At 39.6% G+C, this 26,350-nt stretch overlaps 2 protein-coding genes and 1 long non-coding RNA gene across 5 annotated transcripts in view; 2 read left to right on the forward strand and 1 right to left on the reverse strand.

Annotated features, from left to right (window-relative positions):
* LOC113472089 lies at positions 1-590 on the forward strand. Its single transcript, XR_003394552.1, has 2 exons — positions 1-123; positions 306-590. It is a non-coding gene; the product is annotated as an uncharacterized LOC113472089 (long non-coding RNA).
* On the reverse strand, positions 295-15,249 carry LOC108253888 (GDP-L-fucose synthase). Of its 3 annotated transcripts, XR_003394546.1 has the most exons (9): positions 15,237-15,249; positions 14,757-14,996; positions 14,146-14,389; positions 13,352-13,565; positions 11,955-12,083; positions 11,474-11,542; positions 2,041-2,233; positions 1,167-1,211; positions 295-580 (listed from the first exon to the last, which is right to left on the reverse strand). XR_003394546.1 is itself a non-coding variant. In XM_017448661.2 (7 exons), exons 2-7 carry the CDS (start codon positions 14,891-14,893, stop codon positions 2,064-2,066), a joined length of 963 nt encoding a protein of 320 aa, XP_017304150.1. In that variant the 5' UTR covers positions 14,894-14,996; positions 15,237-15,249; the 3' UTR covers positions 1,639-2,063. The 3 variants fall into 3 exon arrangements, 2 of the variants coding, with proteins under 2 accessions (XP_017304150.1, XP_026687450.1); XM_017448661.2 differs by lacking the exons at positions 295-580; positions 1,167-1,211 and having other exon boundaries at positions 1,639-2,233; XM_026831649.1 differs by lacking the exons at positions 295-580; positions 1,167-1,211; positions 15,237-15,249 and adding an exon at positions 15,080-15,098 and having other exon boundaries at positions 1,639-2,233.
* LOC103520516 (DNA-directed RNA polymerase II subunit RPB2) overlaps positions 6,326-26,350 on the forward strand; it is a 26,777-nt gene continuing 6,752 nt past the window's right edge. The window contains 15 exon segments of the mRNA XM_017448666.2: positions 6,326-6,517; positions 6,997-7,201; positions 8,205-8,332; positions 9,249-9,399; positions 9,664-9,836; positions 10,496-10,692; positions 17,195-17,290; positions 18,431-18,647; positions 19,361-19,675; positions 20,447-20,682; positions 21,083-21,205; positions 22,284-22,481; positions 22,985-23,119; positions 24,202-24,418; positions 25,226-25,444. Of these exon segments, the coding sequence (XP_017304155.1) occupies positions 6,431-6,517; positions 6,997-7,201; positions 8,205-8,332; positions 9,249-9,399; positions 9,664-9,836; positions 10,496-10,692; positions 17,195-17,290; positions 18,431-18,647; positions 19,361-19,675; positions 20,447-20,682; positions 21,083-21,205; positions 22,284-22,481; positions 22,985-23,119; positions 24,202-24,418; positions 25,226-25,444 (2,697 nt within the window). The 5' untranslated portion in view covers positions 6,326-6,430.

Consider the following 26,350-nt stretch of genomic DNA (forward strand, 5'->3'; position numbering starts at 1 on the left):
GCTCATCAGGTATCAGGTAGACCTGACAGGCGGACTTGATCAGCCGTACCTGTCAGGTCTGCCTGATAGTGAGTGGCTGGCCTAATACTTACGTAGATTTTGGTAGCAGAGCGTGGTAACGAGGTTCGTTTCCAAGGGTACTGGAAATTAGTTACGTATATTTTGGTAGCAGAGCGTGGTAACGCGGTTCGTTTCCAAGGGTACCTACTGGAAATTGAGATGAAATGATAACTAATACTCTTCACTTGGATGGGAGGGTTGGTTTTATTTAACAGACGATTTTGGTAGCAGAGCGTGGTAACGAGGTTCATTTCCAAGGGTACTGGAATACTGGAAATTAGTTACGTAGATTTTGATAGCAGAGCGTGGTAACGCGGTTCGTTTCCAAGGGTACTGGAAATCAAGATGAAATGATAACTAATACTCTTCACTTGGATGGGAGGGTTGGTTTTATTTCTATTTAACATGTAAAAATTTAACAGGTGAAGAGTATTAGTTATCATTTCATCTTAATTCATATGAACCTTCACAAAGTTACTGAGTCCTTCATCAAGTTACTGGAAATAGTTTTGGGTCAGACCCATGGCAACCAACCAGTATGGACCTTTCCTACTCACCAATCTGTTGCTAGGTAAATAGTTTTCGAACTCGCGATCTAGTTCTTGCAAGGCCTATTTATTATGAATTATTTTTTATAATTAATAACTAATGATATTCATATTTTACCTATGATAATATTTTAATTTGACCTTTTTTCCAAGATCTCCGTTCTTTCTTTTTCTCAATAGATCTACCAGTAATTTAGAATTTAGGGTAATTGGGTACGTGTGAATTTTAAATTGACTTCTTAATTGTTTAGGTTTACCTACACGACTATACATTTGCTGAAGTTCTCTTGCAAGGCAGGCCCGTTACTTTCCAAACCATGTAGTGGTCACTGCGCTCGCCTTGCACGCGGGAGACCCGGGTTCGATTCCTGGCGGTGTCATTTTACTTTCCAAACCAGTTAGGTATTAGGTGACAACCACCTCTACCACAAGATAAAATAGATGGACCTGTAACCACGGAGTTCCGATATCGAAAAAAGGACAGGTTAGGAGAAAAGCTAGATATTTATATATATATTTTTTTTAGAGGTTTGACAGAGGAGAACTGTAGGGTCAGACCCGACAACAAAAATTGTTTTATCACCACAGCCAACATATCACGACCACAGCCTCTGGTCTGCCACAGCCTACAGTCTCGCCACGCTGTGGTTCATAGCAGAGCGTGGTAACGAGCGTTCGTTTTCAAGGGTACTGGAAATTAGTTACGTAGATTTTGGTAGCAGAGCGTGGTAACGAGCGTTCGTTTCCAAGGGTACTGGAAATTAGTTACGTAGATTTTGGTAGCAGAGCGTGGTAACGAGCGTTCGTTTCCAAGGGTACTGGAAATTAGTTACGTAGATTTTGATAGCAGAGCGTGGTAACGAGCGTTCGTTTCCAAGGGTACTGGAAATTAGTTACGTAGATTTTGGTAGCAGAGCGTGGTAACGAGCGTTCGTTTCCAAGGGTACTGGAAATTAGTTACGTAGATTTTGGTAGCAGAGCGTGGTAACGAGCGTTCGTTTCCAAGGGTACTGGAAATTAGTTACGTAGATTTTGGTAGCAGAGCGTGGTAACGAGCGTTCGTTTCCAAGGGTACTGGAAATTAGTTACGTAGATTTTGGTAGCAGAGCGTGGTAACGAGCGTTCGTTTCCAAGGGTACTGGAAATTAGTTACGTAGATTTTGGTAGCAGAGCGTGGTAACGAGCGTTCGTTTCCAAGGGTACTGGAAATCAAGATGAAATGATAACTAATACTCTTCATTTGGATGGGAGGGTTGGTTTTATTTCTATTTAACATGTAAAAATAACAAGTGAAGAGTATTAGTTATCATTTCATCTAAATTCATATGAACCTTCACAAAGTTACTGAGTCCTTCATCAAGTTACTGGAAATAGTTTTGGATCAGACCCGAAAACAAAAATTGTTTTATCACCACAGCCAACATATCACGACCACAGCCTCTGGTCTGCCACAGCCTACAGTCTCGCCACGCTGTGGTTCTCCCGGAACCACGCCACAGACTCCTGTACAGCCTGTTGGAACGGCGTGAACTCGAACCCAGGACCTCGCAGTTCTCGGAGCTTGCGGTTGCTGGCGGTCTTCTTGAGCTGACCGTCGGCAGCGTTCGTGTCGAAAGTGATTCGACCTGGAATTCAGAAAAAGATATTAATTGGTTAACAAAGATTATTGAAATATTATGGAAATTGACTGCAAAGGAGGAACTTATAGTTCCCTCTAACAAACCTCTTAAAAAAAGAAGAAGAAGAAAAAAGCGCTCTTCTCGCCCATCTGATGAGAGCCTTAGTACGGGATGGATGGGTATGCAACGACACAAACCACACGAGTCTAATGTAGCAGTTGTTTCATTGCTACGAAATAAAAACGGCGGTGAAATACTCATCTTTTTTTTTTTTTTTTTTTTTTTTTTTTCCGTCTGTTTGCTCCCTTTCTTAAAAGATAAAAGATCTTTTTAGATCTACTGTGACATTTGCGTGCACGAAACACGAGAGGTCTTAGAAAACAGGATCAGGAAAGACTTTTAATTTGATATATAGGTTGACTAGGTTTGGATAAGTCCTTCTATGGGGGTCAGACAGACAGACACCAAAGCGAATACAATAGTCCGTCCCTGTACGTTTTATTACTACTATTGTAATTTAATAAAGGAAGGCGCGGATTAATGAAAATAGAGAATTTTGGAAAAAAAGAAAAGATAAGATTAGGCGGATGGGACTATGAATGACCCTATGACCTATGACCTAAAGATCTGGAACACGTGTTTTTCATTTACACGAGCAGAACCTTACTATTCCACAAGTTGTTGAGTAGGTAGTTATTGTTGAGTAGGTAGGTATTGTTGTTACTTTCCTTATCCTATAGAAAGGAAAGTAATGTAATCGGGTCAAATTTTCGATGGTCAGTTTTTAGTGCCAAAACACGTTTTGAGGTCCCTAGAGCCTAAATCCAAAGTTTCAGCCATTGGTCCGTGTCTGTCTGTAAACAAAATATCTCGAGAACGGTAAGAGACTTGAAATTTGGTATGTAGATGTAAAATGTGACAAGGATGCGACACGAAACTTTTGATTAAGAAAGAGCTAGATACTTGAAATTTGGTATGCAGTTGTCAAATGTGACAAGGATGCGACATGAAATTTATGGTTAAGGTCGATGCAACGCTTGGCGGCCGCTTTTTGGCGTAATTTATTATTATCTCGGGAACGGTATGAGCTAGAGACTTGAAATTTGGTATGTAATCCACAAAAGTGACAAGAATGTAACTCAAAAATTTTGGTTACCGTAGGTGCTGCGGTTGGCGGTATTTTGGCCGATTTTTGGCGGTTTTCGACCACTTTTGGCGGTTTTCAGCTATGTTGCGGGGCGGAGTGCTACCACGCTTAAGTGGGAAACACTTTTGTAATTGGGAAAATTAGATAAGCAGAAACAAACAGAGATCTCAAGTTAAGTAAAACCATGTAAAAATTGCATTCAGGAAGAGGTCTCATAGATTCCCAATTAGGCGTTTTCAGTCCAATGTTCAAACCTGAGAGGTATGTCTAACTGATGAGTTCAAATAAGAACGAAATGCGTCTTAGGCTGCTCTCAGGTGTTGGCTATGTTGTGAGCGCCACAGTAGTTTCTCTATCGATAAGCTTTATCTTCCACAGAGGAGTCTTTATCTTTTTTTTTGATAAATACAAATTTATTTCTGTCTTTATTTTTGACATTTATAAATTGGACAAACAGGATAATACAGATACAGGAGTGATGAATTGAATTAGAAAATCTTCATCACATCTTCCAGGGACAGTTACAAAGACGACCCCCTCAAAAAAATGGCACGGATGTGGTTTGGGCCGAAACTAATCGTTCTGGTCGACGATGTAGACCTCCTCCAGAGCCTCCTTAGGAACCACCTCCGCAAGAGCGATTTCCATCAACTCCTTTCCGGACATGTGGAGGGGGGGCTCCTTCGGGAAAACCACATCCCAAAATACCAACAACGCAAGAAGGTCATCGAAGGCGCGTCTTTCAAAATGACCGCGATCAAATCCTACGTGGACATTTTTGCCGCCGAGGCGGTCATTTTGGCGGACAAAGTGGCGACAACTGAGGGGCGCCCGTTTGAGCCGGAACACTTTCTCAGTTTGGCGGCTTTCAGCATGGTGCTGAGGACCATGTGTGGGCTGGATTTGAAAGTGCAGCAGACCTACTTTGCGGAGCATCCCTATACGAATGGGGCGATGAAAATATTACAGGTGAGAAAGTAATCCTACTCTTTTATATGTATACCTTTTTAGCTGAATCCCATTTAGGGATGACTTGACTCAGCAATTTCAGCATTTTTTTTTAATCCAGGACTTTGATTTTTTGAGAGCAGAATCTTCTCTTTCTTTTTCCTGGCCTTTTCCCGTGTTCAGGCGGGGTTGGCGTTTTTCGTCAGCCTCTCAATCAGCAAAGTATTATCTTTTTTTTTTTTTTTTAAAGGGAAATTTCAGGTTGGTCTACTCCCTGTTTAAAGTCCCCCAGCCAGACTAAGCTGGTATACTCCCTGTACCCCAGTCAGACCAGAGCAGAATTTTCTTCTTCTTAGCCTTTCTCCACTCAAGATAGCAGCTTCCACCTGCCTCGGTTATTTACATCTTCCTCTGATAGACCCTTCTTTTCCAGGTCTTTGTTCACACAATGTTCCCACTTTTTCTCTAGTTCTTCGTCCTTCCACTTGTATCTGTCTCACTCTTTTCCCAACGTATTCTCCATCTGCCAAAGTTGGATGGGTGTGGGGGTCCATTGTGAACCTGAAACAAAAATTATTAAATAATTATTACTAATAAACTAATAATAGACTCTTGAGTGGAAAGTAAACCCTAGACAAGGTTAACACCTGAGGCGTTCTTTACCACCTACCCCTATTATTATGTGGTCAAATTCTTATATGAATGAGGATAAAATTCCATCCCTCGGCTGGGATCAAACCCATGCCCTCCTGTGTACCAGGTGAGTATCTTGATCACTATGTGAAAAGGCAGGTGGCATTGTATTTTTCTTTTGAAAACCGATACAATTTTCCCTCTTCTGAATCCCATTTCCCTTCTTTTAAAGGAAAAGATGGGAATTAATTTAAGCACTAGGTGGCATGGTAGTGTCTATAGGTACTACTTAAACCATTTTTAATTCAAGATGGCATCTTCTTAACCATCAAAGATCAAGGGATGGGAATATGCCAAGTTGACAAGGAAATTACAGATTATTTTTAAGAGGATTTCCCCCCTCCCCTCTGATGGATTTGCAGAAGTAGTTATGTTCCGAGAACGAACCTTATGTGTTAAAGACGGATTTTTTTTAGAAGTTTTATTAGTGGGAATTGTAACTGCTAAGGTCTCATCGTCCCAAAATCGAAGAAAGGACAGGATAGGAGAAAGCCAGTCGTTCCGGGAATGAAACCTATAACCTCTTTAGGATAAAGTTCGACCAGGGCGGGAATCAAACCTGCGACCTAGTCCTTTCAAGACAAGACGTGCGCGCTACCCTCCAAGCTGGCTAACTAGGCTAGCTTCAAGTTTTTTCTCTTCTAATTTGAATTTCTCTTAGTTTTAAATAAAACATATGATCTATTCTTTTCTCTCCTCTCCAGGTCTACGCTGAACTCGTCAATATATTTGGAGAGGACCCTGTGCTGACTCCAACCTACGATCAATTACAAGAGCTTCATGTGCTCACTCGAGTCATTAAAGAAACATTGCGTCTCTATCCTGCTGCACCAATGGTAGGGAGGTCTCTTGAACGAGAGACAGTAGTGGATGGATACACATTACCTGCAGGTAATGAAATCAGCTCCCATGGCGTAGTGGTCACTGCACTCGCCATTTACTGATGATTATAATTCAATGTACACAAATACAAGAAAGCTTAGCTTTCCCTATCCGTTTCATCAAAGGCACATTTTTCCACACAAAAAGAAAGGGCGAACAAACAAAGGGCGAAATTATTGCCTGGGACAATCTCTTCCATTCAACCCATTTTTAGTCCGAAATCTAAACCGATCTCGAGTTATGATCAATTTTACGTGGGCAATTGGCGGGAAAATAATTGAAAGCTTTTTTGTTCCAGGAACAACAATCTGCGGGATAGTATAATAATGTAAGAAATATTTATTTATATTTATTAGAGTGTTAATGTAAGAAATATTTTAAATTATTTCTTACATTAACACTCTAATAAATATAAATAAATATTTCTTACTTCAGAGTTGTGGCAAGAGGCCTGCTGGATCGTTATCAATGCATATTTTGACGAAAAAGGTCTTGTGCGCCAACAACTGGACTCATTTGATGAGTTCATTCAGATGTCTGTGCAGCGAATTGTGGAAGATTCCCCTCAAATTGATCTGCAAGCTGAGGCCCAGCATACTTCCACCGAGGTTGAAACACCTGTAAGTTGAACAATGTTTTTTACAATAAGTATTTTTGTTTATCCAATTAGAATAATTTTATACACTCAACTGGTATTGGTCTTCCTCTCAAACAAGGATTTTGTCTTGGAAACTATATTTAGATGTGAATATGAGAGACAGATAATGCCTGTAAATGATGATTCAACAGGCTGTCCGATATGGACAATACCAGTTAGGTACCAACAGTAAGCAATAATATTTTTCCAAGTGTTAAAATACTAAACCAAGATTATAAACTATACACAGCCAGGAACTTTCTTTCAAAAAGAAGCAAATTTGTCAATTGTGAATTCCAATTTGTTTCCTTATTTTCATGATTTTTCAGCCTCGATATCTACTCAAATTCGAGCAGATCTATCTCTCCAAACCCACCCATTGGGAAAAAGATGGTTCACCATCGCCGATGATGCCTAATGAAGCTCATTCCAATTTGTTTCCTTATTTTCATGATTTTTCAGCCTCGATACCTACTCAAATTCGAGCAGATCTATCTCTCCAAACCCACCCATTGGGAAAAAGATGGTTCACCATCGCCGATGATGCCTAATGAAGCTCGACTGAGGAATCTAACATATTCCGCTCCTCTCTATGTGGACATTACCAAAACTGTTGTCCGGCAAGGAGAGGAGCCTGTCACGACACAACATCAGAAGTCTTTCATAGGTGAGATCAGAAGCCTTTGTACTTGTATGTACTTATCTGAGTGCATGTGGTTATTTATAAATGTTCAGTGCCTAGGCTAAGGCAACCAATGAGGTTTCAGATAGGTATTTCATTTGAATTTAATGAAAAGATGTAGTTAGCTTGGAAAGTAGGATGCCTGCCTTGTAAGTGTAAGTGCTGCTAGGTCACAAATTTAATTTTTGCCTACGGTGAATTTTATGCTAAACCATTAGTTCTTGGACTTGTTAGCTTTCTCCCATGCTGTCGTTGTTTCTTTGATGTCAGAATGACAAAACCTAAATAAAAACTGTCTTGTTTTTCTAGGCAAGATCCCTATTATGTTGAGGTCAACTTACTGTCTACTGAACGGACTCACAGATCGTGATTTGACTGAGTTGTGCTCCTCTCTATGTGGACATTACCAAAACTGTTGTCCGGCAAGGAGAGGAGCCTGTCACGACACAACATCAGAAGTCTTTCATAGGTGAGATCAGAAGCCTTTGTACTTGTATGTACTTACTTATCTGAGTGCATGTGGTTATTTATAAATGTTCAGTGCCTAGGCTAAGGCAACCAATGAGGTTTCAGATAGGTATTTCATTTGAATTTAATGAAAAGATGTAGTTAGCTTGGAAAGTAGGATGCCTCCCTTGTAAGTGTAAGTTCTGCTAGGTCACAGGTTTAATTTTTGCCTAGGGTGAACTTTATGCTAAACCGTTAGTTCTTGGACTTGTTAGCTTTCTCCCATGCTGTCATTGTTTCTTTGATGTCAGAATGACAAAACCTAAATAAAAACCATCTTGTTTTTCTAGGCAAGATCCCTATTGGTAGGATGCCTGCCTTGTAAGTGTAAGTGCTGCTAGGTCACAGGTTTAATTTTTGCCTAGGGTGAACTTTATGCTAAACCGTTAGTTCTTGGACTTGTTAGCTTTTTCCCATGCTGTCCTCGTTTCTTTGATGTCAGAATGACAAAACCTAAATAAAAACCATCTTGTTTTTCTAGGCAAGATCCCTATTATGTTGAGGTCAACTTACTGTCTACTGAACGGACTCACAGATCGTGATTTGACTGAGTTGAATGAATGTCCACTAGATCCCGGTGGCTATTTCATTATCAATGGATCTGAAAAGGTAACCCAATATTTCATTGAAGAAAATGATGCTTTTTGTATGAGAAATTACTTTCCTTGGACTTTGTACTGCCTTTCTGTGAAAGGTACCTTACTTTCTGTATTTTTTATTATTACATATGTATTAAGTTTTAATGACTTAGTGAGCTCTTCCACCCAAATTACTATCATTTCATCATGGTAAACTTTCTTTTTTATTATTATTATTAAAATTCTTGCCAACATTTTTTATCTCATGTTTTATGCTTAAAGAATGCCCAAGGGTATATTGTGCGTGGTGTTTCAGCCTTCCATTTATATCTGGTCAAAGTCCAACTGGGATTAACCCATTCCTATTCATTTCCAGGTACTCATAGCTCAGGAGAAGATGGCAACCAACACAGTGTATGTGTTCAGCATGAAAGATAGGATATTTCATTGAAGAAAATGACGCTTTTTGTATGAGAAATTACTTTCCTTAGACTTTGTACTGCCTTTCTGTGAAAGGTACCTTACTTTCTGTATTTTTTATTATTACATATGTATTAGGTTTTAATGACTTAGTGAGCTCTTCCACCCAACCACCCAAATTACTATCATTTCATCATGGTAAACTTTCTTTTTTTTTTTATTATTATTATTATTAAAATTCTTGCCAATATTTTTTATCTTATATTTCATCATGGTAAACTTTCTTTTTTTTTTTATTATTATTATTATTAAAATTCTTGCCAACATTTTTTATCTTATGTTTTATGCTTAAAGAATGCTCAAGGGTATATTGTGCGTGGTGTTTCAGCCTTCCATTTATATCTGGTCAAAGTCCAACTGAGATTAACCCATTCGTATTTATTTCCATTCAACCCTTTCCTATATTTATTTCGCATTAACCCATTCCTCTATTTGTTTCGCATTAACCCATTCCTATTCATTTCCAGGTACTCATAGCTCAGGAGAAGATGGCAACCAACACAGTGTATGTGTTCAGCATGAAAGATAGCAAGTACGCGTACAAGACAGAGATTCGAAGTTGTTTAGAGCACTCGTCCCGACCCACCTCCACACTATGGGTTAATATGATGGCTAGAGGTAAAATTCCTTTTTAGTCCGTCCTTCCTTTATTATTACTAATAATAAAAGGTATAGTGGACGGACTATTGTATTCGCTTCGGTGTCGTGGTTATAAACAGGGATAAGCTAAGAAATTGGAAAAAAAAAATAAAAATAAAAAATAAATAGGTAAACGAAATAGTATTTTTTTCCTCTCTTTTCATAGCCTAGCCTAGTCCTGTTCTTAACCACAATGGGAATTCACAGGAATTTTCTCATTGGCATTATTTTCTCATTTCCCAGGTGGTCAAAGTCTGAAGAAATCAGCCATAGGTCAGCGTATTATCGCCATTCTACCCTACATTAAACAGGAGATCCCCATTATGATTGTATTCCGAGCCCTGGGCTTTGTGGCTGACCGAGACATCCTCGAACACATTATCTATGATTTTGATGATCCTGAGATGATGGAAATGGTGAGTAGAATAGAATTCAAAATTTCAAGTAGAATAGAATTAAAATAGAATAGAATTAGCATGGAATCAGAATAGTTCCGAGTGCTGGGCTTTGTGGCTGAATGGGACATCCTCGAACACATCATCTATGATTTTGACGATCCTGAGATGATGGAAATGGTGAGTAGAATAAGATGGAATTGATTAGAACTGTTTCATTTGGGTAATTATTATGAATAAATTTGTGAAAAATCCAAATCTGAGGTCGAAACTGGGGAAAAGTAACTTTATAAGGTCGAAAATTTAATTTTTTTTTCCATTTCAATGAAAAAGTTCAAAGAGTTGTGACGTCAGTAAATCAAAAACGCATGTAAATCAAACGCACAAACACTTTACACTCGCGTTGCCCTCGAGGGAGCTTTGCTTGGGAGGGTTGATGTGACGTCATCGAATTACCTCGGGAACTGGAGGTCCCGTTTTCGATTCCTGGCGGAGCTTGTTTTTTTTCTCTTTTATTCCTTTCCGAGAATAATCCTAATCTGTTTGGGATGAACCCCGCTCTGGGCGGGAATTAAACCCATGTATTTGTGGTTCACACTGTCATTATAACCTCTGTGTTCCAGGTGAAACCCTCATCATTATAATTATTATTTATAATCTGTATTTTTTTTTTTTTTTAGGTAAAACCATCACTGGACGAAGCGTTCGTAATTCAGGAACAGAATGTGGCTCTGAATTTCATCGGGGCTCGCGGTGCCAGACCCGGGGTTACTAAGGAGAGACGTATCAAATACGCGAGGGAAATTCTGCAGAAGGAAATGTTGCCACATGTGGGAGTGTCCGACTTTTGCGAGACGAAAAAGGCGTACTTCTTGGGGTAAGTGATGAAATATCCCGCGGCGATGAAAATTTCCCTTGTCTCTTTTGGTTCCTCTTCTTCTTTTTAGTCCAAGAGGGAAATTTTCCGGGACTAAATCGAACCTTTCCAATAATATTATGATTAACTTTTCAAAGGAGAGAAAATTGGGGTGAATTTTCAATCTGTAATGTTGAGGAATTTAAATTAAAATTCCCTCGAAATTTTCATGTCTTATTATAAGTGAAATTTATTGGTTTGTCGGAAATTTTCCAGTCTTACATCGAATTGGAAGAAAAATACTTTTCCTTTAGACGTTGAGTCAACACGAGAGCATCAGAAAGTAACCTGTTAAAATATCTGATGTCAAAACAATATTTTTGTCAATAGTGGGTTTAGGAGAAAGTCAGCTGTTCCGAGAACATACCTTATCTGTTTCGGATTAAAATACGCCCCGGGCCGGGGAATAGAATTATTCCATTTGGGTAAAAATTGTGAATAAAAGGTCAATTTCTACGTAAAAAGATGTGAATAATCCTAAGCTGAGGTCAAAACTTCAAAAAAGTAACTTGATGCCGTTCTTTTGAAAAAGTTTAAAAAGTTGTAACGTCAGATTATAAGAAATACCGGGTGCACTCAGTTTCGTGAGAACAAATGAGTAAGTAGCAATTTTAATCAAGTAGCGACCAGTGAAGGCATTACATCATTACAAGAATCTTCTTCTTCTTTTACTTTGTCTTTTCCCACTCAATTGGGAAAAGTATCAAGTAAAAAAAAAAGGTTTGGTATCGAACCCACTTACCTTTGAATTGGAAAGCGTTTGCTATTGCTTCGGCTACCTCTGCTATTGTTACCTCATCCTTCTCGTCCACTGGAAACAAATAAAATCAAACGAGACATAAGTCCATTTTGTTTTTGTTTGTTTATTTGTTTTTTCTTTAATTTTTAAAATTATTTTTAGGTAATGGTCTCTTTAAATTCATTGGGGGGAAGATACCAAGGACAAACTTAACCTAGAATTCCATACCCTTGAGAAATTTAATCTCCTGTTCTGAAGCCCTTTAAGTCCTTAAAAAAAATAATCACTGGAAAATTTCTAGTACAAACAAAGTGAACTAGAGACAGTGCAATAGTCCTAAATACATAAATAGGCGTGGTACAGAAATGATAAAAAAAAAAAAAAAAAAAAAAAAAAAAAAAAAAACCCCCTTTTTAAAAACCCCCCCCCCCAAAAAGGAAAAAGGGTTCAAACAAAGAACTGCCTTGTTGAACAACCGACTCACCAGATAGGATAATAGGTTCTACCGAGTCATACTCGCGGAGTACCCAGATAAATAATCTAGCAAGATCCAAGGAGTAGATAAACTGACGTAGAGGTTTCCCTGTACCAAGCACTTTGAACTCATCACCTCCTGTGAAACAGAATGGAAAGAGGGAAAAAGGAATTAAATCTGTTAAAAAATAATAATAATAAAAATAAATAAATAAATAAACAAATAAAAAATAACTTTTTAATTTAGAAGTTTGATAGAGTTCCCTCTCGTAGGTACCCATCATAGTACCTAACTACCTATTTTCTCTCTCTCTCTCTCTCTCTCTCTCTCTCTCTCTCTCTCTCTCTCTCTCTCTCTCAAGAGTTTTATGCATTTTTATGATCTGTTGAAATATTAATAAATGGAAACTTGATAAAAATAAAACCAAAAAAAAGTACCCTGTCCATCTATTTCGGAATTTCCAGTCCAATGTTGTTTCTCTGGGTGTTTTTCCTGACCACGTTAGTCACCTATCACTGCGCCATGGGAGCTGACTTTTTATGAAGTTTTATGTTCTGTTGAAATATTAATAAATGGAAATTTGATAAAAATAAAACAAAACAAAAAAAAAAGTACCCTGTCCATCTATTTCGGAATTTCCAGTCCAATGTTGTTTCTCTGGGTGTTTTTCCTGACCACGTTAGTCACCTATCTGGTTCTTCATCTGTGCAAACATGGCCGCTACTATTATCTCGGATTTCAGCTCCCCACAAGCCCAATGGGATTCGCGGAATACTATCTTTCATATTTTGGATCCATGGAAAATGTGTGCAAGAGGTTTATCCAGGGCTACGAAACTACAAGGTAGGTTTAACCCTCTTTAATTTATTATTTTCAAAAGGGTTGATCGAGGGAATCTGGATAAACGGGAAAGAAATCAATGCCCCTCATTTGTACGAGTACCTACATAATTGTAATCTCTTAGTAGCGCTGCGCTGTCCCTCTTTAATTTATTATTTTCAAAAGGGTTGATCGTGGGAATCTGGATAAACGGGAAAGAAATCAATGCCCCTCATTTGTACGAGTACCTACATAATTGTAATCTCTTAGTAGCGCTGCGCTGTTGTAACTGCTAACGTTTTATCGTTCTGAAAGCAAAGAGAGAAGGAGGACAGGATAGGAAAAAGCCAGCCGTTCCCAGAACGAACCTTATCTGTTTAGGATAAAGTTCATCTCAGGCGGGAATCGAACCCGCGACCTAGCGCTTTTAAAGCAGAAGCTCAACCTTTTGCTTTTTAGATTACTTTTTAGCATTTTAGTAAGTAGGAAAGAAAAATGTTCCCAGAACAAACCTAATTTGTCCAGGCCAAACGAGTTAGCCCCAGGCGGGAATCGAGCCCGCGACTCAAACACAGACTGATCTTTACCTTTTTCAATTGTATCATAAAGTTTTCGTATAAGTCCAGGAATCACATGGCTGCTTTCTAAATTGTAATTGTCGTGAGGTCCAAACACATTGCAAGGAATAACACTCGTATACGTAACTCCATGTTGCTGGTAGTAGGCTTTATTTAGGACGTCTAACATACGTTTGGCGTGGGAGTAGCCAAAGTTGGATGGGTGTGGGGGTCCATTGTGAACCTGAAACAAAAATTATTAAATAATTATTACTAATAAACTAATAATAGACTCTTGAGTGGAAAGTAAACCCTAGACAAGGTTAACACCTGAGGCGTTCTTTACCACCTACCCCTATTATTATGTGGTCAAATTCTTATATGAATGAGGATAAAATTCCATCCCTCGGCTGGGATCAAACCCATGCCCTCCTGTGTACCAGGTGAGTATCTTGATCACTATGTGAAAAGGCAGGTGGCATTGTATTTTTCTTTTGAAAACCGATACAATTTTCCCTCTTCTGAATCCCATTTCCCTTCTTTTAAAGGAAAAGATGGGAATTAATTTAAGCACTAGGTGGCATGGTAGTGTCTATAGGTACTAAACCATTTTTAATTCAAGATGGCATCTTCTTAACCATCAAAGATCAAGGGGTGGGAATATGCCAAGTTGACAAGGAAATTACAGATTATTTTTAAGAGGATTTCCCCCCTCCCCTCTGATGGATTTGCAGAAGTAGTTACATTAAGAACATACATATTTTAGATAAGGTCATGCATCCATGAACTTGTGTGTCCAATTTTATTCCAATTCCATTTCTTACCATAGTTTCATCAATAGGATAAGTTGTCTTATCTGGAAATATACACGTTGACAGGCAGGACACAACTTTCTTCACACCTTGTTTGTAACTTGTGTCCAAGACATTGTCATTGATTTTCATATTCACTCGGAAGAAGTCCAGATTGTGTGACATGTTGTGAAACAAGCCTCCAACCATAGCAGCCAAATGTATGACATGGGTAGGCTTGTATTTACTGAACAACTGTTGGGTTGACTCTAGATTACTGGAACACAGTAGAGGAAATAATTATGAAGGGTAGTTGTTTCTTGTTTATTCCTCTTGGTTCTGTGGAGGTCAAAACCCTTGACTAATAAACAGGGGGTGTGGATTTGTTACAAGCCACAAAGTATGGGATTTTGTGCTCAACATTGTTTGAGAATTTTACAATAATAGTGGGTAGTAGCCTACTCCTGTTAAAAAGGGATTCTAGTCCTATTAAAGCAGTACCTATACAAATTATTATCAGGTCCATTATCTCTATTTCTAAGAGGAATTTTAACTGTACTAAACACAGATGTCTGCCACAAATGTTGTTCCCCAATTGACAGACCTTGCTAAATCTCATCACAACTTGGGCTCAAATCACCTACCTCAAATCAGCTTCTTTGGAGCTGACAAAGATCCATGTCTCATCGTCCCGTTTTTCTTCTTCTTTGACTATTTTCTCTATGGCTTTCCCCACTAATCCTGTGCCACCAGTGACTAAAATTATCTTCTCTTCTGCCATGAATAAAATCTTTGTTTTATTGTAGGGCTTAACAGGTGGATAGCAAATTTGACAATGATTCTGGTTAGGAACAAGTAGCTATGTGGCTAAGTTTTATTAGAACCTGAAAAACCAAAGAAAAATATGATTAAATACACATGAATGTACCTAGGTATGCATATCTCAAATAGTTCAAATACCACGTACCTATGTTGTCAAAATGTAGGTAGTTACTAAGTATAGGTAAGAACCTAATACTCTATTATCAATGCAGTCAAGTAGGTAGGTAAAGGTACAAATTGAACCAAACTGGTGGGTTTTTAAGACCACCAACCATAATAGAATTGTTTTTTTCTCAACTTACCCTGGACTAATTGGTTCCTTTTTTTTCTAGCTTTCTTTTAAATTTTCCTGAAGGAGCTTTTCCATTCAATAACTTACTTCTCTAGGAGAGTCAATCTGTCAAGTAGCAAAATATTAATATAGGAAAAAGAACAATGTCTTCACTTGATGAAACTGTAGGTAATTTTATTTCTACAATAAAATACTTAACTGTTTTTTTTTTTCTTACTCTGAGTGCCTTAGTAAGTAAAACATTTATTAACTGATTATAATGAAAAATAAAGAAAAACTCTTGAACAAGCTCTTGTCCAAAGAAAACACTCTGCTTAAAACAGAATCAGTTTGGGTCAGGCTCCTTTAGGAGTATGATTAATATTAAAATGGTACCTACATCTACATGAAAAACCCCTATGGTAAGATGAAGTACCATAGGTCCCAGAGGTGGTTATAAACAGGGATAAGCTATGAAATTGGAAAAAATAAATAGGTAAACGAAATAGTATTTTTTCCCCTCTCTTTCCATAGCCTAGCCTAGTCCTGTTCTTAACCACAATGGGAATTCACAGGAATTTTCTCATTCGCATTATTTTCTCATTTCCCAGGTGGTCAAAGTCTGAAGAAATCAGCCATAGGTCAGCGTATTATCGCCATTCTACCCTACATTAAACCAAAGAGCTTCACCAATTTTGTGGGTATCACAGCATTTTCCACTATTTTTTTTCTCCAGACAGCCTTGTTAGCACGATGTGTAGCGCGTCTGCCTTGTAAGCGCTAGGCCGCTGGTGCGATTCCCGCCCGGGACGGATTTTTATCCTGAACGGATAATGTTCGTTCTCGGAACGGCTGGCTTTCTCCTATCCTGTCTTCCTTCTCTCTTTGATTGTAGCGGCCGAACTGTACATTTCTCGACCTTCGGCCCCAGGAGACTTTTAATCTACATTTTATAAGGAACCTCTACCGAGAAAGGCCGCTGTTGCTCATTTTCGACTGCTCACTGGGCATGACTGTTTGGCTGAACATCTCCACCGCTTTGGTCTAAAAAATGATACTGCGTTGTTACAGTTTCCTCTATCAAACCCCTTAAAAAACAAAATAGATTTTTCAAACCGTTTCCCAATTTTGAAAATTGGGACCGATTGCAATACTTTCTCATTTCTAGTATAGCTCCGCTATACATTAGTAATATACAGTAATATCAATTGAAGATGGATGACCAAATGATCATCCATTCAAGGATCACGGAAGTTGCTCAACTGAACTTGACTCTTTTCTCTCTCCCATTTCAGAGTGCTATGGGTAAGCAAGCTATGGGCGTGTACATCACCAACTTTCACGTACGTATGGACACTCTGGCCCATGTCCTGTACTACCCTCACAAACCCCTCGTCACCACCAGGTAATAATTGTGTTTATCTTATTTAATTCACTTTAAAATATATCTTTTTCAGTTGCTACACAATATAAGTATAAGTGGTTGGGTGGAAGAGCTCCTCCAGGAGAACCCTGCCACTTGAAAGAAAGCCATAAAAAAATGAGAAAATAAGTACCTCAGTGGTGCAGTGGTTAGCACGGTGGACTTTGGTTCTGGAGGTTGGTGGTTCGAGTCCAAGTCAAATCACAAAATGTAGCGTAGTATATTTAGCGGGAAACGACATTTGTGACAAGTAACTATATATGCTTAACACAATTAAAATTCCTTAGACTGGTGTATTCTATGTTGTTGTTGTAGCGGCTTTAGCTTTCGCCGAATGGTGATGGCTGACTACCGGACCTGACATTTTTAAATAAATGTCGGACCTGGTGGTCGGACTGGTGTGGTACCATTAACGTCTATTGTTGCCTCACACCCCGGGCCGGAATCGAACCCGCGACCTAGCGATTACAAGGAGATTGACCTGAGGACGGCAGAGGAGGTTGATGTATGATGCTAATACAACAACATTACAAGGAGATTACAAATAATTATTTCTGTTTCTCCAGATACATGGTTCATCGGTTACTGTTGGCCTCCTTAGGACGTAGAGAGTTGGATGACCGAGATCACTACGGTAACTGTCCTCAAGGAAAACTAGCCCAGTTTTCATCAAGAAAAACTACCCCAGTTTGCCCCCAGAAAAACTACCTCAGATGTACCCAGAACAACCACCAAACACACAGAGTTTAGTGGTTGTATCATTAGCCATAAGCATTCTGAATTGTAAGCTATTTTGCCGAGTTGGTGCTACAGGTATTATTCCATCAGGTTTTGTCACAAAGAAAGATATTTTAGAAGCATTCATGTACAGGCCCAAAGGCTCAACTTGTATTGCTGATCTTTTATCACAGGTTGAACAGTATCTAATCTATTGTCCTCAAGGAAAACTAGCCCAGTTTTCATCAAGAAAAACTACCCCAGTTTGCCCTCAGAAAAACTACCTCAGATGTACCCAGAACAACCATCAAACACACAGAGTTTAGTGGTTGTATCATTAGCCATAAGCATTCTGAATTGTAAGCTATTTTGCCAAGTTGGTGCTGCAGGTATTATTCCATCAGGTTTTGTCACAAAGCAAGATATATCTGAGAAGCATTCATGTACAGGCCCAAAGGCTCAACTTGTATTGTTAGCTGATCTTTTATCACAGGTTGAACAGTATCTAATCTACCAAAGTATCAGGTTTTGTCACAAAGCAAGATATTTTAGAAGCATTCATGTACAGGCCCAAAGGCTCAACTTGTATTGCTGATCTTTTATCACAGGTTGAACAGTATCTAATCTACATCAGGTTTTGTCACAAAGCAAGATATTTTAGAAGCATTCATGTACAGGCCCAAAGGCTCAACTTGTATTGTTAGCTGATCTTTTATCACAGGTTGAACAGTATCTAATCTACCAAAGTTTGGTTCCACATCCACTAGCACTCAATAGGCTCTAATTGCTCCAAACTAATCTTATTTCAGAACAATAGTTCTAACATTGATCCTTTCTTTTCTTTCAGAACAATACGATGACGAGGAGCAAGAAGAAATCTCTTCAGAGTTGTCGTTTGGTTCACAGTGGTAGAAGATACGGATTCCAAAGAAAGAAGTAATTTTTTTTTCTTTTTTCCTGCTTTTCTTCGGATAAGGCGTTTTAACACAGGGATACCCAGGTTTGCTGCTCTTGATTGGGTAAATATAATGAAAAATTCGACCTCTGATTAGCCTGATCTGCTTTTTTTTCTGGAAAAAATATAGGTAAGTAATTATATTTATTTATTTCTTTTGTTTTATTTCATGTGTTCCGCAGGAAGTGCGTATGTACGCTCAGAAGTTCATCGATCGTGGTAAGGACTTCAACCTGGAGTTGGCTATCAAGACGAAGATCATTACAGACGGTCTGAGATATTCTCTGGCCACAGGCAACTGGGGGGATCAGAAGAAGGCCCATCAAGCCAGAGCGGGCGTGTCCCAGGTCAGTTGGGTGGAAGTGCGAACACAATGAGTGGACACCATTTGCTTAGAATAGAATAGTCGAATTCCTTTCATATTCGAGCAGCACGCCTTTGGAATAATCTGCCGGTGGATATTAGAAACACCCTTTCCACTGACGGATTTAAAGGGTGTCCCAGGTGAGTTGAGTGGAAGAGCGAACACCATGAGTGGACACCATTTACTTAGAATAGAATAGAATAGACCTACCCTGTTTATACTGCCGAAATGAGACTGAAAAGTCCCTTTACTCCCGCAGTCGAAACAAGGTCTTATGTATTTGGTACAGAATTTTATGGTACAGTTATTACGGATATTAAGAGGCAAACTACTTCCCTCTAAACTCAGAATAGCGGTCTTCCAGTGAATTACCTATTAGATTTCTTTTGATGTAACATCTAAGTAACACCTTGAAAGTCTAAATAAAATCGAAAAACCAGATTAAAAAAAAAAAAAGTTTCGAAAATCCGAATCCAAGGGATGCACTCGGTGACTGGATTCGTTTGGTTCACATTGGTAGAATATAGGAATTTCAAAGAGAGAATTAGAAAATATCTCTTTGTAAGATTAATGAAACGGAATTCAAAGAATCCAGATAATGAACCAATCAAACCCAGATTCTCTAGTTTCTTTTTCTTCTTTTTCTTTTGTTTTTTAATACCCCTTTTATTCTGGTTCCCTCACACCCCCCGGCAGGTGTTGAATCGTCTCACGTTCGCCTCGTCCCTGTCCCATCTCCGTCGTGTCAACTCCCCCATTGGTCGTGACGGTAAACTCGCCAAGCCTCGCCAGCTGCACAACACCCTCTGGGGGATGATCTGCCCGGCCGAAACCCCGGAAGGCGCGGCCGTCGGCCTCGTGAAGAATCTGGCCCTCATGGCCTACATTAGTGTCGGATCGCAGCCGTCCCCCATTCTGGAGTTTCTGGAGGAGTGGTCCATGGAGAATCTGGAGGAAATCGCTCCCAGCGCTATTGCCGATGCGACGAAGATTTTTGTCAATGGATGTTGGGTGAGTGGATTTGTCGTTAAGTCGTATTTTTTTATGTTCCTCTGTGCGCGAAGAGGCAGTACAGAGGTAATTTTTTCCTCTTTGGGTGTAATGGTGCCACCACAACTGCCGCCACGGGCCACTTATGTATTTTCAATGGTTATCCGAAAGATGGCCTCTGAGTGAAATTTTGCTTTTTTTATGAAAAAAATTTCTAGCATTAAAGCGTTTGTTTTTCATGTTACTTAAGGGAGATGTTTTAGTACATGCGTTTCTGTGGGTAAACACCATGGAATATGCTTTGGCTAGTACATGGGTTTCTGTGGGTAAACACCATGGAATATGCTTTGGCAGTCAGATTCTTCAAAATTCAAAACATTATCCGTTGAGGATAAAATTCGCCCCCGGGCAGGAATCGAACCCGCGGCCTAGCGCTTACAAGGCAGACGCGCTACCAACTAAGCTAGGCTAGCAAGTTTGTTTTTGCTTATTAGTTTGCTTCGAAATTTATTTATTTTCCTTCAATTTGTTTCTCTCCTCCAGGTGGGTATTCATCGGGACCCCGAACAGCTGATGGGAACCCTACGCAAACTCCGTCGTCAGATGGACATCATCGTGTCCGAAGTGTCGATTATTCGCGACATCAGAGATCGCGAGATTCGAATTCACACGGACGCGGGTCGAATTTGTCGACCCCTACTGATCAACCAAGCTAGGTCAGCAAATTTGTTTTTCCTTATTAGTTTACTTAGAAATTTATTTATTTTCCCTCAATTTGTTTCTCTTCTCCAGGTGGGTATTCATCGGGACCCCGAACAGCTGATGGGCACCCTACGCAAGCTCCGTCGTCAGATGGACATCATTGTGTCCGAAGTGTCGATTATTCGCGACATTCGAGATCGCGAGATTCGTATTCACACAGACGCGGGTCGAATTTGTCGACCCCTGCTGATTGCTGAAAACGGATCCCTGCTACTGAAGAAGAGACACATTGATAATCTCAAGGAGAGGGATTATAACAACTACGGGTAAGTGACCCCTACTGATTGCTGAAAACGGATCCCTGCTACTGAAGAAGAGACACATTGATAATCTCAAGGAGAGGGATTATAACAACTACGGGTAAGTGACGGTATAAAATCAATCAATAAGTTAAATAGAATATACCTACCTTCTTTTAAAACACATTAAAGTAAATAGGAGGTCGAATAGTGGCCGAACTGTACATTTCTCGACCTTCGGCCCCAGGAGTCTTTTAATCTACATTTTATAAGGAACCTCTCTGTCTAGTTTGAGAAACTTTCAGTGAAAACTAAAATCCTAATAGGAGATCAAGTAGCGGTCATTAGAGCATTCTTTTTTTTTTTGGTCTCTTTGGGTCTTTCAATCACCTTTAACACGGTTAAAATTCCCTTTTTCCCTCCTCAGGTGGCAAGTACTAGTACAGTCGGGTGTAGTCGAGTACATCGACACGCTGGAAGAGGAGACCACAATGATAGCCATGTCCCAAACAACATAAGGAACCTCTCTGTCTAGTTTGAGAAACTTTCAGTGAAAACTAAAATCCCAATAGGAGACCAAGTAGAGCATCCTTTTTTTTTTTGGTCTCTTTGGGTTTGCTTTTGGTCTTTCAATCACCTTTAACACGGTTAAAATTCCCTTTTTCTCTCCTCAGGTGGCAAGTACTAGTACAGTCGGGTGTAGTCGAGTACATCGACACGCTGGAAGAGGAGACCACAATGATAGCCATGTCCCCCAGACTGAAATAAATCTGTAGGTAATTTCCCGGACTAAATAATAGAATTATGTTTGGACCGTTTTTTATTTCGTAGCAATGAAACAACTACTACATTAGACTCATATGGTCTGTGTTGTTGAATTCTTCGTGGTAAAGCAAAGAGCTTCACAATTTTGTGGGTATCACAGCATTTTCCACTATTTTCTTTCTCCAGACAGCCTAGTTAGCACGATGTGTAGCGCGTCTGCCTTGTAAGCGCTAGGCCGCTGGTGCGATTCCCGCCCGGGACGGATTTTATCCTGAACGGAGCCGTTCTCGGAACGGCTGGCTTTCTCCTATCCTGACTTCCTTCTCTCTTTGATTTCGGAATGATACTTCGTTTTTACAGTTTCCTCTATCAAACCCCTTAAAAAACAAAATAGATTTTTCAAACCATTTCCCAATTTTGAAAATAGATCAGTTGCGCTTACTTGGGTGATGTTTCAAAGACATAGAGCAGGAAAAATGAGGACCAACGGAATCTTTCTTTTTCCTCTACGACATCTAGATACCGAGATAAATCGATCTAAAAAATACCGGTAAATTGTGAAGTTTGACGTCACGGCATACGCTCCCGTAGGCGATGACATCATAATTCATGACTCCTGCTTTGTTTGTTTGTGCGCAAGCGTTTCCGCGCATTTTGACGTGAAATCTGACGTCACAACTTTCATTAGAATGGCAATTAAAATTTGAATTTTCGACCTTTTAAAGTTACTTTTTCGGAGTTTTGACCTCAGATGTGGATTTTTCACAACTTTTTACGTAGGAATCGACCTCCGATTGCAATACTTTCTCATTTCTAGTATAGCTCCGCTATACATTAGTAATATACAGTAATATCAATTGAAGGTGGATGACCAAATGATCATCCATTCAAGGATCACCACGGAAGTTGCTCAACTGAACTTACTTAATTCTTTCCTCTCTCCCATTTCAGAGTGCTATGGGTAAGCAAGCTATGGGCGTGTACATCACCAACTTTCACGTACGTATGGACACTCTGGCCCATGTCCTGTACTACCCTCACAAACCCCTCGTCACCACCAGGTAATAATTGTGTTTATCGTATTTAAATATCTAATTCACTTTAAAATATATGTCTTTTTCAGTTCCTACACAATATAAGCATCCTTGTCTAGCTGGGGGACGTTAAACAGGGAGTAGACCAGCTTAGTCTGGCTGGGGGACCTTAAACAGGGAGTAGACCAGCTTAGTCTGGCTGGGGGACCTTAAACAGGGAGTAGACCAGCTTAGTCTGGCTGGGGGACCTTAAACAGGGAGTAGACCAGCTTAGTCTGGCTGGAGGACTTTAAACAGGGAGTAATACCAGCCTGAAATTTCCCTTGCTAAAGACTTAGCAAAGGTTGAGTGCGACTCGAAAAAAATTGTTTAGCCAAAACCAGTTGGCCTCAAAGCGATCACTCAAATCTGATTGAGAGGCCGACGACAAACGCCGACCCCATTTGAACATGGGAAAAGGCGAAGAAAAAGAAGAAGAGTGTATTAATTAATTTGGTTATTTGAAATTTGGTTTTTGTTCTCTGTGTTAGATCTATGGAGTATCTGCGGTTCCGAGAGCTACCGGCTGGGATTAACAGTATTGTAGCTATCCTGTGCTATACCGGATATAACCAGGAGGACTCCGTTATCCTCAATGCTTCTGCTGTCGAGAGAGGATACTTCCGGTAAGTAAGAACTTTTGAATAGCCTATGAGGTCCAATTATTTTTTCTTTCGTTACCGAACGTTCTTTGTTAGTTTTCAGGTCAACTTATTACCTATCAAATATACAAGACCTTATTTAGACGGGGTTGGTAAATTTACTTTTCAGTACATTTTCGAAATTTCCCTTGCTAAAGACTTAGCAAAGGTTGAGTGCGAAGGGCATCCACTCGAAAAAAATTGTTTAGCCAAAACCAGTTGGCCTCAAAGCGATCACTCAAATCTGATTGGGAGGCCGACGACAAACGCCGACCCCATTTGAACATGGGAAAAGGCGAAGAAAAAGAAGAAGAGTGTATTAATTAATTTGGTTATTTAAAATTTGGTTTTTGTTCTTCTCTGTGTTAGATCTATGGAGTATCTGCGGTTCCGAGAGCTACCGGCTGGGATTAACAGTATTGTAGCTATCCTGTGCTATACCGGATATAACCAGGAGGACTCCGTTATCCTCAATGCTTCTGCTGTCGAGAGAGGATACTTCCGGTAAGTAAGAACTTTTGAATAGCCTATGAGGTCCAATTATTTCTTCTTTCGTTACGGAACGTTCGTTGTTAGTTTTCAGGTCAACTTATTACCTATCAAATATACAAGACCTTATTTAGACGGGGTTGGTAAATTTACTTTTCAGTACATTTTATGAGTATAAATAAGGTATATTGTATTTTATTCTACCTTCTGAATCATAGAATTAGAATACCTTGGACTGATAGTCCTCTTACCCATTTTTTTTTTGGAAAGTTTGGTTAGAACATATACGTCTGGTCGGCTTCGTGTCAGGATTTCATTTTTTTAAATGTTATAATGACTGGATTCTCACACTGTGAGCTCTTCCACCTCTTCTTCTTTCATTTCGCTATTTTCCCCAATTTCATTGGGGGTCGGCATTTCCTTTAAATCTCCCCTTCCACAATTTTACATTCACTGCTTCTCTTCTATATCCCCCCTCTCTCTCAAATCCTTTTGAACCTTATCTCTCCACCTGTGAGCTCTTCCACCAACCAATATTTTTTTTCTTTTAACTATGTATTATTATTTTTCATCTTCAGATCTGTGTTCTTCCGATCCTACAAGGATGCGGAATCGAAGCGTATCGGGGATCAGGAAGAGCAGTTCGAGAAACCGAACCGACAAACCTGTCAGGGAATGCGAAACGCGATCTACGATAAACTGGACGACGACGGTATCATTGCGCCCGGACTAAGAGTGTCGGGAGACGATGTCGTGATTGGGAAGACGATCACGCTGCCCGAGAACGAGGACGAGGTAAGCACTGGGTTCTCCCGGACTAAATCTATAATTTCCCGGACTAAATACGTAGATTAAATTGAATCCGGAATCAGTTTTTTAGTAACGAGTTTTTTTTTTTTTTACTCTCCATTGGGCAACAAGCTATCCACCTCACATTAAAAAATAAAAATAATAATGAGTATCCACCTCACCCAGCCGGATTAGGTAGGTATTGAACCAAGAGAATCAAAGAAATCTAGATTAATTTGATTCATTATCTGAGAAGAATCAGGATTCTTTTGATTTCTCATCATTTTTCTTGCAAAGAGATATTTTTTATAATAATAATAATAATCATAATAATAGACTCTTGAGTGGAAGGCAACCACTAGGCGAGGTTAACGGCGGACTGAATTAAATCTGTAATTTCCGGGACTAAATAATAGAATTATGTTTGGACCGTTTTTTATTTCGTAGCAATGAAACAACTACTACATTAGACTCATATGGTCTGTGTTGTAGCATGCCTATCCTGTAAGTAGTATGCCTCTCATCAGATGAGCGAGAAGAGATACAATACTTCCCATTTAGGTACTGGGTCAACACAAGAACACCAGAAAGTAACACGTTGAAATATTTGTAATCATGTCGATGATTTTTTGTCGATGATTTGATTCGAACCCGGGACCTCCTGCATGGCTAACCGTGCCCCTCAAATTTAAAAGCAGATTTTTTTTTAAAGTGTTTTCTGTGTAGAGCTTGACTTATAGCGGTACCTGTGCTTTATGCTCCTATGAAGACAAGTTTGCACCTATTTAACTACTCCCTCTTTCTCCTCCTCAGTTGGAAGGGACTACCAAGCGGTTCAGCAAGCGAGACGGGTCCACATTCCTGCGTAACTCCGAGACCGGTATTGTAGACCAGGTCATGTTAACGCTCAACGTAGACGGATACAAGTTCTGTAAGATTCGCGTGCGGTCCGTACGTATACCGCAGATCGGGGACAAGTTCGCATCCCGGCATGGACAGAAGGGGACGTGCGGTATTCAATATCGACAAGAGGTAAGAAATTTCCGTACATTATTATTTAATAAATCCGTACATTATTAATAAAAGTAGATAGGTAAAATAATGGTATAAGTTCTGTAAGATTCGCGTACGGTCCGTACGTATACCGCAGATTGGGGACAAGTTCGCTTCCCGGCATGGACAGAAGGGGACGTGCGGTATTCAATATCGACAGGAGGTAAGAAAATCCCTTTTTTGTGAGGGGAAAATGAATTCCTTTTACTGAGATAGACACAATGTGCTTTTTCGGGGGACATGTTCGGGTCTTGACAAGGCTTCATCAGCGCTTCAATTTTGATATATTCCCCTATTCTTTTGTCGAAAAGTTTTCCATATTTCAATGATTTTTTTGCAAAGATTTCGATTTCTCGTGAAAAGTTACGTAGGAAAGACTCTTTGCAATCTTAAATACTCTGATAAGAACTCTAGTTATCCGATAAACCATGTTGAATCACAGAGAGGAGAGAGGGAACAGAGAACCTTCCAACCTGAAAGCAGAAGAGAGAATGAGCTCTGACAAAAATCTAGGTCCGAAGAAACCTCTCTAGCATTACTTAAAGCGTTTGTTTTTCATGTTAAGGGAGATGTTTTAGTACATGGGTTTCTGTGGGTAAACACCGTGGAATACGCTTTGGCAGTCAGATTGTTTAAAGTTCAAAACATCCGTTGAGGATCAAATTCGCCCCGGGCAGGAATCGAACCCGCGGCCTAGCGCTTACAAGGCAGACGCGCTACCAATCAAGCTAGGCTAGCAAGTTTGTTTTTCCTTATTAGTTTGCTTAGAAATTTATTTATTTTCCCTCAATTTGTTTCTCGTATCGACAAGAGGTAAGAAAATCCCTTCTTTGTGAGGGGAAAATGAATCCCTTTTACTGAGATAGACACAATGTGCTTTTTCGG

This window comes from Diaphorina citri, unplaced genomic scaffold (genome assembly GCF_000475195.1).
Source record: "Diaphorina citri unplaced genomic scaffold, Diaci psyllid genome assembly version 1.1 scaffold70, whole genome shotgun sequence".
NCBI lineage: Eukaryota > Metazoa > Arthropoda > Insecta > Hemiptera > Psyllidae > Diaphorina > Diaphorina citri.

Excerpts from the sequence above, each read along its gene's own strand:
- LOC108253888 (XM_017448661.2), bottom strand. The coding sequence starts at position 14,893 with ATGGCAGAAGAGAAGATAATTTTAGTCACTGGTGGCACAGGATTAGTG. Across the intron at positions 14,390-14,756 it reads TCCAAAGAAGCTGATTTGAG|TAATCTAGAGTCAACCCAAC; the intron begins GTAGGTGATTTG and ends ACTGTGTTCCAG. Across the intron at positions 11,543-11,954 it reads AGAACCTATTATCCTATCTG|TGGACGAGAAGGATGAGGTA; the intron begins GTGAGTCGGTTG and ends ATTTGTTTCCAG.